This window comes from Poecilia reticulata, linkage group LG2, assembly GCF_000633615.1.
Source record: "Poecilia reticulata strain Guanapo linkage group LG2, Guppy_female_1.0+MT, whole genome shotgun sequence".
NCBI classification, from domain to species: domain Eukaryota; kingdom Metazoa; phylum Chordata; class Actinopteri; order Cyprinodontiformes; family Poeciliidae; genus Poecilia; species Poecilia reticulata.
Window position 1 is genome coordinate 20,775,866 of NC_024332.1, and position 17,168 is coordinate 20,793,033.

General features: G+C 47.9%; 1 protein-coding gene across 4 annotated transcripts in view; it reads left to right on the forward strand.

Annotated features, from left to right (window-relative positions):
• agap1 (ArfGAP with GTPase domain, ankyrin repeat and PH domain 1) overlaps positions 1-17,168 on the forward strand; it is a 47,789-nt gene that overhangs the window by 21,601 nt on the left and 9,020 nt on the right. For all 4 annotated transcript variants that reach the window (XM_008396535.2, XM_008396515.2, XM_008396526.2 and 1 more), the window contains 7 exons: positions 2,387-2,491; positions 6,479-6,647; positions 7,657-7,821; positions 9,957-10,118; positions 14,473-14,627; positions 14,938-15,028; positions 15,604-15,826. In XM_008396535.2, coding sequence (XP_008394757.1) covers positions 2,387-2,491; positions 6,479-6,647; positions 7,657-7,821; positions 9,957-10,118; positions 14,473-14,627; positions 14,938-15,028; positions 15,604-15,826 — 1,070 coding nt within the window. The remainder of the gene's footprint in view (positions 1-2,386; positions 2,492-6,478; positions 6,648-7,656; positions 7,822-9,956; positions 10,119-14,472; positions 14,628-14,937; positions 15,029-15,603; positions 15,827-17,168) is intronic.

Consider the following 17,168-nt stretch of genomic DNA (forward strand, 5'->3'; position numbering starts at 1 on the left):
CTGCTGCCAGGACAGAAGCTGTCCCGCTGTCTTTGTGTCTCCGTCTTCTGGACGGATCGGACTCGTGACAGCGCGGCTCTTTAATCAGAGGCCCGGTCCGACTCCGCCAGCGTTTCTCCTAACGAATGACTCGTCTCTCGGCTTCCCCCGAGCTGCCGACCTTTTCCTGTCATCCCTCACAACGCCTCAGTGTTTTCAGGGATCCGCCGCCGCCGCTCAACACGACCTGAACCACAATCCTCGGCGGCGCCCTTGGACGTTTTGGGATGCCTAACAAATGACTTCATCTGCCGCCCCGAGCCGGCGACCTTTTCCTAAGCACTGCCTCGCCATACTTCACCGGGCTCAGAGAGTCCATCTCTAGAAGTATTTATCTTGCATCCATCCTCCCAGCAGGGACCTTGTGGGCCGTCATGGCCGCCGCGGCCCGGCCGCCTCCCGAAGGTAAAACAAGTGTGTCACAGAGGTGAATAATGGAGGATATTACCCATCAGGAGGGTTTCAATTAGCCTTCCTCTCATGCTAACTGATCACTTGTCATCCTCAGGAGGGATGCTGGGAATTAATCTGCTGCTGGAGGAAGTGATGCGTTATTTCCTGTTTCCTGTCCAAATAGGAACCTCAGTGAAATAAAACCAACATTTYTCTGATTCTTTCTCCTGGGAATCTGTTTACTCAGTTTGAAAGGAAAGTTTCAGTTTTCAGTTGGTGAARTAAATGAATAACTCATCTTCAGCTTTAGGATTAGAGTTCAAAGGTCAACACCTGACAGCCTTTTTGACCAACAGRGTCAGTATCCCTGAATATTTCTGATCCGCCTGTGGYTCTGGTCCGACTTGGTCTAGGCCGTTTTAGGCAATCTCYTCTGAGCTCAGATGATCCCAGGCGGCGGCGCTGACCTGGTTAGCCGCTAGCTAGCAGGCGCTAACGGAYGCTCAGCCGGCTTGACAGCTCTCGGCTGCCAGCGGCCCTCGCTTGGCCGCGGCGGGAAGCTCGTCACGTCGCGTTTAGCGCGCCGCAGGGAAGCCATGTTGTTCCCGCGGCGCGCCGAGACGCCRCCGCTTCCTGACAGCAGCTGGGATGAGTTTGAACATGGCCGCCGCGGCCTGAGATCAGAACCGTCTCCAGCTCTGTCTCCGCGCCTCGCTGTCACTCTGAAGCGTTTCTTCGTGGCGTTTTGTCGCCGCCAATTACAGCGAGCCGGCGGGGGTCATGCCGGCCGCCGCGGCGTCCCACCGCCACCCACCGCCTTAATGAGAGCTGAGCGGAGAGCAGGCTTCTGTCCATCATCCTGCCTGTCCGTCCTCCTCCTCCTCCCGCTCTTCCTCCCTTCACAGCGGACTCTATTAATACTCTGTGTCGGAGTGTTAATGTTGTAGAGGTCCAGTGAAGTGACACGCGTGGCAGCGCGGCTGTAATTGCTAATCAGCGGACGGTTTTATCCCCCGCCGCCGCCTCCCTCTCGCCTCCTTTTTGACCTTCCTGCTCTCCCCTCGTACCTAATGAATGCTGCTCAAATGAAGTGTGGGCGGCGAAGGAGCGGAGAGCGAGCGGCGGGCCTAAACGCTCACTCGGCCGCGGCTGATGTGCGTAGGAGAGAGAAATAAAGATCCAGACAATTAAATAAGTGCTGATTTCCCCACATTTTCTCCCATTCAGCTCCTCTGACTGGATGTTTGGATTCCTGTCGTCTTCTGGCTGTGAGCTCGTTATCTCCACTCCACAGACCCTGGTGGTCATTTAGCTTGAGCTGCGACCGATCGAGATGTTGGCTAAATGCACAATTAGGACGCTGTGAGTCAGAGTCGAAGCTAACAGAACGTCCTCATGTCGGCCAACGAGAACTCACAGCAATGTTTGGGTAGTTTGACCCGCTTTTGGTCCAAACCTCGTTACCATCACCTTAAAGAGCCCCATCAGAACCAGAGCAGGAGATCATTTGGTATCAGTCCATGGAGCCTCTTGATCAACTGAGGGTTGTTTTAGGTCAATTTTAATCTGTTAGGTAATGTTGGGACATATTTTTTTTTATTATTTTGATGGTGGTACTAGCCGGTAGACCTTCGGTCTCTRGTCCAGTTCTGGTGGGTTCTTCATTTTCGTCATATAAAATTCCCATCAGGTCAAACAGACTAAGGACAGATTTTGTATGAAAGCAACCACAACTTGAACTGATGATGTTGTTTCTCAGTGTTRCTTTCGTCTTGTTTTCTCCAACARGATAGTTTTTATTTCCAGTTGATGTTTGTAACCTTCTTCTTGTTTTCATGTGTTGATAGTTTTTATTTCCAGCTCGTATCGTTGCTGTCGGCTCCAGTCTCTGGGTGTGACGCTGTATTTCTGTAATGACTGTTCCTGATGACTAACCCAGTGCTGCTTCCTGCAGGGCATGCTGATGAAGAGGAGCGGCAAATCCCTCAACAAGGAGTGGAAGAAGAAGTACGTGACGCTGTGCGATAACGGACTGCTCACCTACCACCCCAGCCTCCATGTAAGCTGATGGCCAACATTACCCTCCTGTTTGGCCATAACACACACTGTGTGTATCAATTAGGACTCGTCATCTGTTTGCCCACCATGATGAGGACATCAGCTCTAATGTGTCTGCTAATTACCCTGTTGGCTCAGAGAAGCTTTATGGCAGCAGGCGAAGACCTGCTGCTTCCTCACAGAGAGAGAGGATCTGGGTCAGGAGAACCGACCGCAGCAGGTCTGGAGAACCAAACGCCGCAGTTCAGAGAACTGACCGCTGCAGGTCAGGAGAACCGACCACTACAGGTCTGAGTTTATTAGAGACGAGAGGAGGCTTCCCCTGGCCGTTCAGGCTTCCTCTGGCCGTTCATGATAGGGAATGACTGCAGGTCGGCCTGTTGCTTCTTTGCTCTCATTTGCTGCGTTTCTATCACAAATGTGTGCAAAATGTTGTTGATATTCTGCTAACAACCCAAAAATKAGGTTTCCATTACCTTAGAAATATAATTAAAACGTGAATAAGTTTGTTCACGAGACAAGTTATTAAAAAACATTCCGCACCATCATCCTCCCACCACTTCCTGTCTGTCGTCTTCAACTTTTCACCAGAAAACTCACCAAACTCACATTTACCCAGTTGTTATAAGCATTTAGATTTTTTATTTATTTATTTTTTATAGTTTTTATTGACATTTAGCACGTTTCAGTTTTAGTTAATTTTTATTAGCATTTAGCTAGTTCTTTTTAACATTTGGCCAGTTTTTTTGGCATTTAGCTAAATTTTTATTAGTATTTTTTAGTTTTCTGTAGCATTTATCAATTTTTAGTATTTAGCTACTATTTAGCTAGTTTTCATTAGCATTTAGCTAACCRTCATTAGCATACAGCTAACTGTCATTAGCATCTTGCTAGTTTTAATCAGTTTTTATGCTGGTTTTGAATCGTTGAGTTTATTCTTTGCTTAGGTTTTGATTGCTGAACTTGTTTTCTCAGCTGTTAAGTTTTACTTCCTGGGTTTTTAAGTTTTTCCTTATTTTTCATGATGTCAGAAAAGTTTCAGTTTTCCAGATTACCGTATTTTCCGCGCTATAAGGCGCACCGCGTTATAAGGCGCATAGAATAGACGCTACAGTAGAGGCTGGAGTTACGTCATCCACTAGATGGAGCTGAACTAAAGTGAATGTCAACAAACAGTCCGGCTCTGGTCGGCGAGGAGAGCCTTCTGCGACTGGGCCGGGGCGTGGCCGGATGATGGTGACCCTTCTCCGTTCGCGCACAGCATGTTGGTGGAGAACGTGGCGCTAAATGACCTGCAGACGACCTGATTATCAKGTCGGTAGGTAGATAGGTCAGTCAAACTTTATTAATAGATWACAAACCAGCRTTCTGACAACTATCCCAGCATGCACCGCAWGCTTCTTCTTCTATGGGCGAAAATGAAGTCGGCGGCTGCTTACCGTAATTGCTAGGCCTGTTGTGGCTCAATATTGGTCCATATATAAGGCGCACCGGATTATAAGGCGCACTGYCGGCTTTTGAGGAAATAGAAGGTTTTTAGGTGCRCCTTATAGTGCGGAAAATACTGTAATTAATCTTTGACTGGTTGTTGATGCTTTGTTTATTAATCTTGTCTTGGGACAGGCTGTCATTCATAACCTAGTTTTACGTCTTCATGCTATTGCAGTCCAAATAAAAAGTCAGAACTAAATTTGTCCATTTCAGCCTCCCATAGCCTCAGTTCTGACATGAAACAACATTTTATGACCTAAAGCAGCTGATAGTCACCTAAATATCAGCAAACTGTTTCCTGTCTTCAGCTTGAACCTTCCTGACCCTGAGTAGTGAAGTACAGTTTAGCAGCAGCGGGGAGTTGCTGGTTTGATTCCCTGCAGAGCCGTCGCCACACTTCGTCTCTCTGCTCCCGTCAGTCAGCCATTAGAGGAGCTGAAGCAGCAAATTAGAGTTAAACTCATCATTAACACATCAGCGCCGCATAAACAGCCCGACGCCTGCAGCAGCGCAGACCGACCGACCCGGATCAGCTGGATCAGTTAGCAACGCCGCGGTGCGGCTGCTAACTAGCTGGATCCAATCAGAGGCGCTAGCAATCCGACTGCTGAGGAACCACAGCAACACCACTAATTAGAGAACCAATCAGGAACAAACCAGAGTCACAGACTGGTTCTGATCCTGGTTCTGGTTCTGATTTGTCCGGATCGCTACGCACAGAAGAACTGGTGAAAACTGAATCATCTTCTACAAACCAGAACTGACTCTGAGTCATGTGTGAACCGGTTCTGGTTCTGGGTTCTRCAGAACCAGCTTGTTGCTAGGCCACCAGTAGATCTGCTGGTTCTGCTCCGTCAATCGGACCAGCGCCAAGCGGACCCATCCTCTCTCTCTCTCTCCATGCTGCGTCTTGCCCTCCGTCCTCTCAGTCGTTGCCGTAGCGACCAGCACTGATGAAAGCGTCGAATGCAGATGGAGAGTCATTAGGGCGTCAATCTGTCGGAGCGTTTACCCAGCAGCCCCGGCGAGGCCCTGGAGAGCACTAGGCTTTGAATAGGCCCTTTGTCAGGAGAGCTGCCAGGAGGAGGCGGGACGATCAGAGAAAGAGAGAGAGAGAGTGAGTGTGTGTGTGTGTGTGTGTGTGTGTGTGTGTGTGTGTGTGTGTGTGTGTGTGTGTGTGTGTGTGTGTGTGTGTGTGTGTGTGTGTGTGTGTGTGTGTGTTGTTAATAATCTAGTTTATGGTTATTATTTACGGCACGGCGGTGGCAGCAGTTACTGCGGGTCGTTATTCTCAGCCTCTTCATCAGACGCGTGGGGTCGCTTGGCGCCTGTCCAAACCTGTCAGAACCACACAGGATGTAAACAACCACAGGTCTAGTACCGGACCTGTTGACCGGTTCTGACTGGTTCAGTTGATCGGGTCGGGTTTGGACCGGTTCTTGTTCWGGTTTCCTTCAGGTTATTGATTCAGAACCATGTTGGTTTTTCTGGACGGGTTTGGGGTTTTGGGCTCCACTTGGTCCCGGGTCCGGCTCGGTTCTGAGTAAAACTCCTGGTCTGGTTTGGACCCATTTCAGCTGGTTTTGGTTCTGATTGTTTGGGCTTCAGCTGGTTCAGTTCAGTCTTAGTTTCTGGTCCAGTTTAGGCCTAGTTTGYATCGGTTCTGGTTCTGTCCAGCCAGGCGGTCATCTGTCCTGGTGGTTCTGATCCGGGTCGCTGCAGCTTTCTGTGCCCCCTGCCCCTCTCAGGTTAGGCTCCGCCCCCAAAGCTGCTGCAGCCAATCAGCAGCCGGCTCCGATCAGCAGGATTACTTTGTTTCCCCCTGTGGTGTCAGACTGCAGGTCCAAAAGAACAGAACCACAACCGATCAAGGTTTGGGATAATTTCGCTTCTGATCGTAGAATATTATCTTTATGTTTGATAAGTTTAATAAATAAAATGTTTGCTTCCAGCTGGAGTGAGTTTCTGTTCCATTAAAGGAGCGAATCGTTTAAATTCACCTTTTCTTTTCTTCCATCTGAGTTTCTGTCGCTTCTTCAAACAGCAAAGAACTAAAAAACATCCAGATGGTTAATTTAAAATGTTTTTAGTGTCTGGAAAGCAAAAATGATTAGCAGACAGAGTCCTGTCCGTTACCTAGCAACCCAGGAGAGTTCCGCCCATCACCTAGCAACCCCACAGAATTCCAGAACATTTGGAATTCTGTTGGGTTCCAAATGTTCTGGAACCCCATAGTTATGTTATGCTTTATTCAGCTGAATATTAGCATTTACCTAATATTTAGCTGTTATGCTTTTTTCAGCTGAATAAAGCATAACAGATTATTTTAAAACTAGTTATTGTTTTGTTATTTCTGTCTTTATTTGATCAGAAAGTCACTGAGGCTTAAATAAAATCCAGCGGTGTTCGCTAACGTAAAATAAAACTTTATTCAAACCAGTTATGTGCATTTACTTTTGTTTGCTGTGTTGGCCTTATCTCTCGCTCTCTCTCTCAGGACTACATGCAGAACGTTCACGGTAAGGAGATCGATCTTCTGCGAACCACCGTTAAGGTTCCGGGAAAGAGGCCACCGCGGGCCGTCTCAGCCTGCGGCGCCGGGCCCAACCAGAACGCCAACGGCCTGGTGAAGGACATGAGCAACGTCCAGCTGGGACCGACCTCAGGTCAGTTTCAGGGGCCCAAACTGTGGCCCGTGAACTGAGATTTTAGTTTATTAGACTCTATTTTTAATCCCGGCTGAAAGGACCAATCAGATTAATTGTGATTATTGATTAACTGGAGGAATATTTGGTGAAAAACAACATATTCAGAGTAACAATTTATCCAAAACTGTAGAAAAATATAACTGGTGATGAAAAGTTAGTACACCCTCCTGCTGTGTTCAGGAAGCGGAGCGGTGTAGGAAACGCCAGCGTTCTGCCGCTTCCTGAATGTTTGATGATCTGAGCCGACTGCAGGCCAGTAGCTCCTGTTTATCATCTGGATCCTTCAGAACCGGGCCGGCCTTGGCAGAACAGGCGCCATGCTTCACCTGAAGGAGGCGTCGTAAAACAAAAGCCGGGGGGCGCCGCCGCGTGTCGCGCTCCGCTACATAAAAGCAGCTCTGAGGCTTAAATCAAGCAGGAGAACCGCTGAGAGCATGAATATTCAGGATCCATCACTAATTACTGCTATGAATATTAATGCAGTCAGAGAGCAGGCTGTGATGAGACCGAAGGGGGGGGAGGAAACACTTCGAGAGGAAACGGGAAGACAGGAAGAGGAAACACAGGAGGAGGAAATGCAGGAGAAAATAGTCAATAACAGAGTGATACTACATCCCACCTGCAGGTGGCAGTGTTTCTCTGACTTCATGTCAGATTAGAGGTCATTATCAATACGATTATGAACAAAAAGTAACATTTACCAAATTTAAATATCACTAATATTCTTGTAAATTTTCTTAATCAGGTCCACAAAATCTTAGGTTTTTATTGAAAAAGATAAAACAGTCATRAAGCTAGCTGCTGCTCTGAATGTGTTGTTCTTCCAGCCAATGGCCAATTAATCTTTTACTAAATCAGTMAATTCATCACATTAATCAAATTATTGGTTTCAGCTGTGACGTTTAGTCCTGTAGTTCCCTGTGCTGCCTGCAGAGGGCAGTCTGCTGACCTCTTGACCCCCCCTCAGGCTCGGTGTCCAGCAGCTCGTCTGTGTCCCAGATGGCAAGTGGCGTCAGCCTGGTGTCCTTCAACAGCCGCGGCCTGGAGGGCCTCCACCAGCGCTCCTACTCCGTCTCCAGCGCCGACCAGTGGGCCGACGCCACTGTCATCGCCAACTCTGGAGTCAGCACAGGTAGGAGGCTCGGGAGGCCAGACGCGTAGCTGCACCAGGGTGGGCCTCACGGTGCAGCTGCACCAGGGGGCCCRGTGGGCCTCACGGTGCAGCTGCATGGTGGGGCTTTGTGGCTGCTGGGGTGTGTGCTTGACTTGAAGTGGCAGCATTACGTCCTCAGGACCAAACACACACACACAGAGTGACAGCTGTCAGGCCGCGTGTTGTCATGACGATAAGCSTGACTGGCAGCCCCCCCGCCGGCCGTCCTTAAGCACTTAAGCAGCGTTTAAAGCTGTGAARCTGGTGGGGAGGAGAAGTGTTGCTGCTGGTACTCAACTCCTCCACACCGACGATCAACAAACACGAGACTGGTTTCAAACCAGTTTAATAGAAACAGAAWACTGTTTGAAACAAACCTCACACCATTATGCTAAACCATTTCCACGCTTCATCCAGTTAAAACCATCCAAGAACCAGTTAAAACCATCCAAGAACCAGTTAAAACCATCCAAGAACCAGTTAAAACCATCCAAAAACCAGTTCAAACCAGTTTGTAAAGCTTAATGAAGTTGAATCCTGATAATTTCATCCACAGTTTAAAACCTTTCAATTTGTTTATTTCTTTAAAATTAATTACAAATATTTTCTCAAAACATTTTGCCAATAAATCAGAAAACTGCTACCAGAGATAAAGTCCAAATGATTAAATKAAAACACAAACACAAATGAGTTTTAAAATAGAAAGTAAGTTATTGAAATGGACCCAGATGCAAATGTTCATAAGAGGTTCTGATAAAAACAGAATTACTCTAGTTAACTTTACCTGAAGTGAAGCTCATTTTTACAGTGTAGCTGAAGCATCCTGTTATTAAATGAATATAAAACCTTTCCCAGCTGCGGTTCTGCTGCGACCCGTTCTGTGGCGGCAGAGTGATGCTGCGGGGGGCGCTGCGGAGCGGAGCAGGTCTGCAGATGGCRGCCGTTAATTGCCGCTCGGGGACGGCGTCTTGTCAGCAGAGATAAGTTGTCACATTTTCCACTTGAGCTGAGACTAAACGATTGTAAAGTAAGTTATGGCCGTCCTTGGGGCGCCGCGCGGGTCGGGGTTCCGTTCAGACGCACGGAGCCGCTGTCAGCGCGCCGCCGCGCCGGCCGATTGATGGGAGCTGAATGTTATTTTATTCCGCCGCTGGTCACAGCTGTCAGCCTGCAGAGGGAGGCCAGAGAAACGCTGGGGTGATGCGGCGCGGCGGTGAGGCTCAGGCTCTACCGACTACTGCATCAGCTAACACACAAATCACAGCAGGTCGCGACCTTACAGACAACAAAACCAACAAACATCCACTCAGACCCATGAACCAAGAGACTGAAATAAAACTTTCCTCCAACCAGGTTTAGTGAAAGCAATAATCAAAACTACGTCTGAACACCGCGTTGATCTGTTTTATTATAAAATACTCTAGTCTGACCCGAATCCTGGTTCTGAACCAACATTAGGACATTTCAGAACCAGATTCATTGGTTTGTATTTGTCCAGTAACAATAAAGTCTGAGAGACCAGATTAAAACCAGTCCGAGACTAATTTACTGCCATCACTACAACCAGTATAAAATCAGTCCTAAACCAGTTAGGCATGGTTCCAGTCTAACACCAGTCCTGGTAGAGAACCCATCTAAAATCATAGCAACACTAAGACCAGTACCAGTCTACCAGTATCTAGAACAACCAGTTCTAACCTGTTTAATCTGGTTCAGATTAAAGTTCAAAAACCTGAGGCCAAAACCAAAACCTGATCAACCAAATCCAAAGCCAAAACCAGTCCGGTAGAAAGTCCAGTCTGCCTGGTGAACTGACAGACTGGATATCAAAACCATGTAGGACTGGTTTAAAACCAGTTTAACCTTCAACACGTTTAGATTAAACACTCAAACCAGATTAGAGGAAAATCAACCCAGTAGATCTGCCTAWGACCAGTGTTAAGTCTGGACTATGACCCACTCTAGACTGGTTCCATTTTAGATTGGTCTGGAACCAGTCTAGACTGGTCTGGTACCGGTTTAGATTGGTTTGGACCCAATAAACATAACCCTTACCTGAACTCAGGCTCGTGTAAACCTTGTGTCTTCTGTCTTATTGCTGCTCTACTTTGCAGACACTGGTTTGGGCGACTCGGTCTGCTCCAGTCCCAGTATCTCCAGTACCACCAGTCCAAAGATGGAGCCGCCCCCATCGCCGCACGCCAACCGCAAGAAGCACCGGCGGAAGAAGAGYACCAGCAACTTCAAGGCAGACRGCCTCTCTGGTACTGCGGAAGGTAACGCCATCCCCCCTCCCCTCGCCTCACTTTCCTCACCCGGGTCTGACCCCTGGACCGGTTCTGGTCCGACACGCTAGCGTGARCGGTATCTGAGACCCGGGTTTGGAAACGCCGCCATGTGATCGTCTGAGACTCCTGACCTCCAGAGGGAGCGAGGGATCTCTCCATCCTCATTCCTCAGCCCTTCATCTTGTCCTCCATCTTTGATTTGTTTCAAAAGTTTAAACAAAATGTCTGTTTGCTACGATTCACCGTAGCAGACAGTGCAAATTATTGTATCTGCACTCCAGTCGGACCCTAGCTGTCTGACTGGAGGACGGCTAGGGTCCAGTCAAGATCCAGTCAAGAGTCTGTTCAGAATCCAGTCAGAATCTGACTAGAGTCCAGTCAGGCTCTGCCTGCTAGAGTCTGTTAGAGTTCAGGTCTGATCTAATCAGATCTATTTTCGACTTGTTGGGTYTGATCTGTGTTTGACTCGTCGGGTATGATCTGGGCTCTTGAACCTCCTGCTCTGGTTCTGTTGCTGAAAACAATCAGGGCCTCCATCATCACTCACTGACTTCCTGGAATAAAGGTTCAGTTAGCAGCAGCAGCGTCCTGATTGGCCGGTCCCAGCRTAGCCCCGCCCTTGGTAGATTCCCGGCCAGCAGTTGGCTGTCTCTCTCTGACTCAGCGTTGCTAATGGAGSCAGTCTGTGCATGGCTGAACAGATGTGGCGGCTGCAGCAGATGTGTAATGTTGGTCTCTCCATCACCGCGGCAACAAGCAGCAGACATGACGAGTGGCTGCCTGAGTGATGGATGGGAGCTGCATCCTGCGCTCTGAGTAAATGTGATTTTCTCTCTTTATTCTGTCTTTATTCCTTTAATCCTGCGCCACCATCGCTCCTCTCCGTCCTCGCCTCCTCCGCCCGTCAGCAGCAGACTCGCCCCCCGATTAGTCAGCTTAAGTGAAATATTATAAATAATCCAGCGTATTGAAATCTTTTATCAGCTGTGTCACTTTCATTATTCAATAAGCGATTAGTAACAGTCTTCCCAATTTAGCCATTAAGCACTGAGCGCGCTCAGTCGGCCGCCGGCCTGTCATGCCGGGCGGCTGGTGAAGTATCTAGGTGTCAGAGCGAGGCCCGGGTAATTTACGATGGGGGACCGCCCTCTGCGGCCGACCACACACACACACACACACACACACACATGCACACACACGCAGGTGAGATCACCTGCTTGGTTCACAGCTTCAGCTTCACACATACATTATAATACAGCTTTAAATTGAAACCATCGTTTTAGCTAAAAAAATACCAAAACAAACCCAGTTCAACAGGAAATGACATCAGAGCTTCAACCACAGGTTCTGCTCCCGTCTGGGTTTATTTCCATTAATTAAACAAATGTTTATGTTTTAAGATGTTTTTACTAATTGCGATGTTTTTACTAATTAGAGACCCACACCTGGATCTCACCAAGAATAAAGCTGTTCAAAGCCAAAAACAAGTTCTGACAATGATCAGAACCAGTTTAAACCAAACTGAACCAGTTTAAACCAGACTGGACCGGTTTCAAACCAGACAAAACTTGTTTAAACCAGAACCGGCTGTAAACCAAGGAAATGAACAGAAATAAACCAAAGCCAAAACTAGTTTATTCAGAAGTGTAAGCCAGTAGTAAACCAAGACAAACAACAAAACCAAACCAGTCATGAAGCAGTGCCAGGACCAGCTGGGATCCCTGGCCCGCTCCAGATGGAAAGGCAAACTGGCTCCAAACTGGTTTAAGACCAGTTGAACTTTAAGTTTTAGACCAGTATCAAAGCCAGTATAAGTAAACCAGAGCAGTCACTGAGCTGCCTGGATAGACACCAGCATATCTGCTGTGTAGCTTTCAAAGCCGACCTCTGACCCCCAGAGTCTGAAGTTTCCTCTTTCACTGGTGACCCCTTGACCCCGGACCAGAGCTGATTGGGCGTTCCCCTGGCAGGTGCTCAGTGGGTCCGCCAGGTGAGTCGCAGCAGGAAGTCCTTTAAAGTCGATTAATGAGGGGGAAGCCGGCGGGTCGGACGGGGTTCTGACTGGTCAGGTTCTGGTCGGGTTCAGACTGGTCTGGGTTCTGTTTGGGTCAGAACCGGAGCCCTGAGGTGTATACCTTCCTGCCTCCATCCTGCGAAGCCTCTTCCGCCTCTCAGAGCGGGTTCAGACTAGTCTGGGTTTTGGTCGGGTTCAGAACCGGACCCCTGAGGTACATCCCTCCCTCCTCCCTCCTGTGAAGCCTCCTCCGCCTCTCGGAGGGAGAACAATCGTCTGCAATATTTTCCAGGTTATTAATGCTGTAAAATGCTGCGAATAATGTGCGGAGTAATGACCTGTGTCGCAGAGCAATAGTGTGTGCGCTGACATTTAAGGCTTTTAATTTGTGTTTCCTGAGGCCGCCGCCTGTCTGCCGGCGCGCGGCCGGCCGGCCCGCCTGACGGCCCGCCGCGCGTCCTGCTGGAAACGTCGGCTGTTTGGGTTGTTCTGTTTGTGCTGCTAAAGGTTGCCGGTGTCAGAGTTCACAAATTGCCTCGGCGCCACCTCCCTCTGCGCGAATGTCAGCCACAGTAGCCGAGAGCGCTGGCAGTAATTACCAGCACCGCCGCGTGTGTGTTCTGGTGTGTGCATACGTTTAGTCAACCCGCAACGTTTAAACCCACCGCTGACACAAACACTCTGGGAAAACGAGCAAGGCATCAAAAATAACCTTCATGTGCTACTGGAGCCTCTGATGCCGCTGAGGCTGATGCTGATGCTGCTGCTGCCATGGCAACGCCCATTTAAACCAGTCCAGAACCAAAACCCAAACCAGTATTAAACCAAAACAAGTCCATAGTTTAAGGCCAAAACCTTCACACTGGTTTTAAAACTTTGACCAGTTTCAAACCAAAGCCGGACTCAGACTCAACCTTAGGCCAAGACCAGCATAAAACTGAAATAAAACCAGTTTCAATTGGTGTTTGAAACCAGTTCAGAACCAAAGTTTAGCACTGAAGCAGAATCTGGTTCTGAGGTTAATACCAGTGCTGAACTGGGTCAGATCAGCACCAGGCACTGGACAGGACCAGTGTGAACCAGAAAACATAACTGGTTTAAACTGAAACCAGTGGAGAAATGGACCTGACTAGCACTTATTCTGGAACCAATTTAAACCATTATAAACCAGTTTAGGTGCTAGGTTTAGTGCAGTGACCTGTAGTGGCCACCTGGGGGCAGCAGCCTGTGCTGAACGTGTCCTGGTGGAGTTGAGCCACGTTTCTGTCCATTTCTGGACAGAACCAGGAGTTTTGGACCCAGAGGCTCCAGGTGTTTGTTGACCTTTAGAGCTGTAAATGTCAGGCCAGTTCTGGTCCAATCCGGACCCTCCTGGTTCTATTCATGAGCTGCTGTGGCCTGCCGGGCCGGCGTTTAATCTGTGGCTCTCGGGGCGCACGCTCTGTGTTGGTCCCCCCCCTCCCTCTGGAAGCAGAGCATCATGGGAATTTAATTACGGCAGGTCCCTGCAGGGCGGAGGCAGAGCCGCCGTTCAGAACCAGGAGGCTGACGGACCTCAAACAGTCGGCAGATCAAGTTTGGACCTGGTTCTGCTGGAAGCCACAGAATACGACCATCTCCCTCCGTTAAACTACGTTTGGTTCTTTTTGTTCTGATCCAACCGGACTCAGGGTTCTGCTTCTTCACTCTGCTGGACCCGGGTGCTTCATGTAAAAGCTCAAGTCTAAAATTAAGGCCTTAAAATGTCTGAAATTCACATCCGGTGGCCATAAAGGCTTTAAAACCAYGTCTCACATTTCATCATGCCAAGACTATTGTTGCTAATTTTATGGTGGGATTTTTCTATCAGGCAAAAGTTTCACACCAGGCAGCTGAAGCTAATGTTAACTAGCTAGCTAGTCTGCCTGCATCATGGATCCAAAGTCGGGTTTTTGTGATGCTTGTTGTAACGTAGCAACCATCCTGTACGTTTAAAGTTTTTCATTCTTGGTGGAATTAAAAAGTTTGTGTTTGTGTTTCACTGAAACCTGAAAGATGGATTGAAAACAAGAAACCAACAAATTCATCTTGGTCCAAAAACCAAGATGAATTTCACAAACTCTTGATTTGATGATTGGATGATCTAATTGTGGTGAAAACAATAAAACTGTTAATTTGTGTAGTTTATTGTTTCTGATCTTAAAGTAGAAGGAACCAGACTGGAGGTTCGGTTTGGCCGTCAAACTGATGTTTTATAATGTTTCTGCTAATTTTGCCTGGTGGTCCTTTCAGAGTAAAAGCACAGAATGAAACCGGGCCGGTTCTCTGACCTGTTTTGTCCTCCACCAGAACAAGAGGAGAACTTTGAGTTCACCATTGTGTCGCTGACGGGTCAGACGTGGAACTTCGAGGCCACGTCGTACGAAGAGCGGGACGCCTGGGTCCAGGTCATCGAGAGCCAGATCCTAGCCAGCCTGCAGTCCTGCGAGAGCAGCAAGAACAAGGTGACCCGCTTGGTTCTGTTGGTTCTGTTGGAGGTTTATAGCGACTCCTCCTGAATCAGCCCCAGATCTCCTCTCAAACCCAATCTTTCCCGTTTCCACTCCCATAATTACAGAATAGCAATTACTGTCGGGTCGGCCCGRTTCTCGTCTCAGCCGTGTTTACGCCTCAGGCGCTCAGCCTCTCAGAGGCCCCTCCCCCACCCGTTTCATTTGTTTGCCATGTTTTCCCTTCACGCCTGAAACGTGTGTCTGTGATGATGTGTGTTGATCTAACCGAGCCGCTCTCTGGACCCAACCTTCTCTCCTCCAGTCTCGCCTGACCAGCCAGTCGGAGGCGCTGGCACTGCAGTCCATCCGGAGCATCCGGGGCAACGGCCGCTGCGCCGACTGCGACGTACCGAGTGAGTGTGCCGCCTGTTCTAACACTTTTAGCACCACAGAAGAAGAAAGGAGGTCCTGGTGAACGACAGGAACCGTTTACTGGTTCTTCAGTTTCTACGACCCTGACGGGGAAACCATTGAGTTTACAGACGATAGCCATCGGTGGGGTTGGTACAGGAAGTACATTAACAACAGGAAGTACATTAACATTATGTACAGTAACAGGAAGTACATTAATAACAGGAAGCACTGTATCAACAGGAAGTACATTAACAACAGGAAGTACATTTCCATTGGAAGCCAAATTAATTAAATCAGTTACTTCAGGATCTTAAATATTTTTACAAACTTGTCAGAAACGATCAAACTATTCTGTGTAATTCTGGTCTGTGGTACAATGTGATGCTTGTTGTAAAGTGGTAAAAAAAAAAAAAAAAAACAGATAAAGTTACCACAGCGCCCCCAGTGGCTGGAGGATTGAACTGGTTGTAGGTAGTTACTGTGTTTGTTTGGACTAGGCCATTCAGGAAAAGATTCCCAGTTTGAATGTTTTGCTGTCCTCTGACACCCAGCTGGTTCGGGTTCTGCCCCACAGATCCGGACTGGGCTAGCCTGAACCTGGGCGCTCTGATCTGCATCGAGTGCTCTGGGATCCACCGGAACCTGGGGACCCATCTGTCCCGGGTCAGGTCCCTGGACCTGGACGAGTGGCCACTGGAGCTCATCAAGGTGATGTCGGCCATCGGCAACGAGCTGGCCAACAGCGTGTGGGAGGCCAACGCCCAGGGCCGCCTCAAACCGGGGCCGGACGCCAGCAGGTAGGAGACGCCTCCAGAACCGGGCCACGACCCATTCACACGATTAGAACCAGATTAAAATGATTCAATCTGCTGGATTTAGTTCCTGTGTCTCCATGTTAGGGTCAAAATATGGAAAGTGGTTAATTATGCCAAATCAGAGCTGGGGTCGTTTCCATGGCGATGGGCCATCATTAGTCAACAGAAGCTCCTTATAATTATCAGATAGATAATCAGGAAGCAGCTTAACCGCGCTCCGTTCAGAAGGTTGCTTCTGGTTGTTGCTGTTTTATTTCCTGTTGTTGCTCCCCATGTTGCTGCTCTTGTTGCTGTTTTATTTCCTGTTGTTGCTCCCCATGTTGCTGCTCTTGTTGCTGTTTTATTTCCTGTTGTTGCTCCCCATGTTGCCGCTCTGGTTGCTGTTTATTTATGAACCTCTTGCTGCTCCCCCTGGAGAGGCCGGAGCAGGAGGTCAATATTATCTCTATTAAGCTCCACCTCGCTCTGCAGCGGCTCCATCTCCTCCTCTCTGCTGTCGATAGTCTTTATCAGTCCATTCCTTAAGTGGCTCGCTGTTTGTCCTCTCCCGTACATAAATCCCTCAGCCTCTCTCTCATCCTTCTGTCGTTTCTCCTCTCAGACGGCAGATTCTGCTGATGCTTTGCTGCCGGCTCTAACGTCTCAAATTATAAGTTATTAACATCAAACGCTGCTGTAATCTCTCCATTTCTCTTCTTCTGTCATCAAACTCATGGCCAGAGGATTCATTCCTCCGATCCAGCTGGTGGAAACGCTTCCTCCAGCCACCAGCAGGTGGCACTGCGTCGTGTCTGACTGCATGTCTCACTATCTCTGAACAAAACAGAAAAATAAAACCAATTAAAGATGGCCTCCATCCTTTATAGAGGACCCAGAATTATACTCCACTAAGAGCAGCAACACGTTAGCATTTCATTAATCTAGTTAAAGGAGAAACAACAACGCAGTAAAACTAGTTACTGAGGTAAACGTACGAATGTCTGGGATTAAATCTGCAGGTGAAGCTGACAGGATTAAACTCAGAGCATCGTTGTTGGCATGAGAGAAGATAAATCTAGGAGTAGTGATAACTATGGAGATAAATTCATCCCAAACTACAAAATATGAACATTGAAAAACATATGAATTTAATATTAGATCAGTTTTGAGAGCGTTTCCTAAAATAACTTTTGATCATTTAGACAAAATTTCTGATAATTTTAAATAAATTTCTGATCATTTTAAAATAAATTTCTGATCATTTTAAAATAAATTTCTGATAATTTTAAATACATTTCTGATCATTTTAAAATAAATTTCTGATAATTTTAAATACATTTCTGAT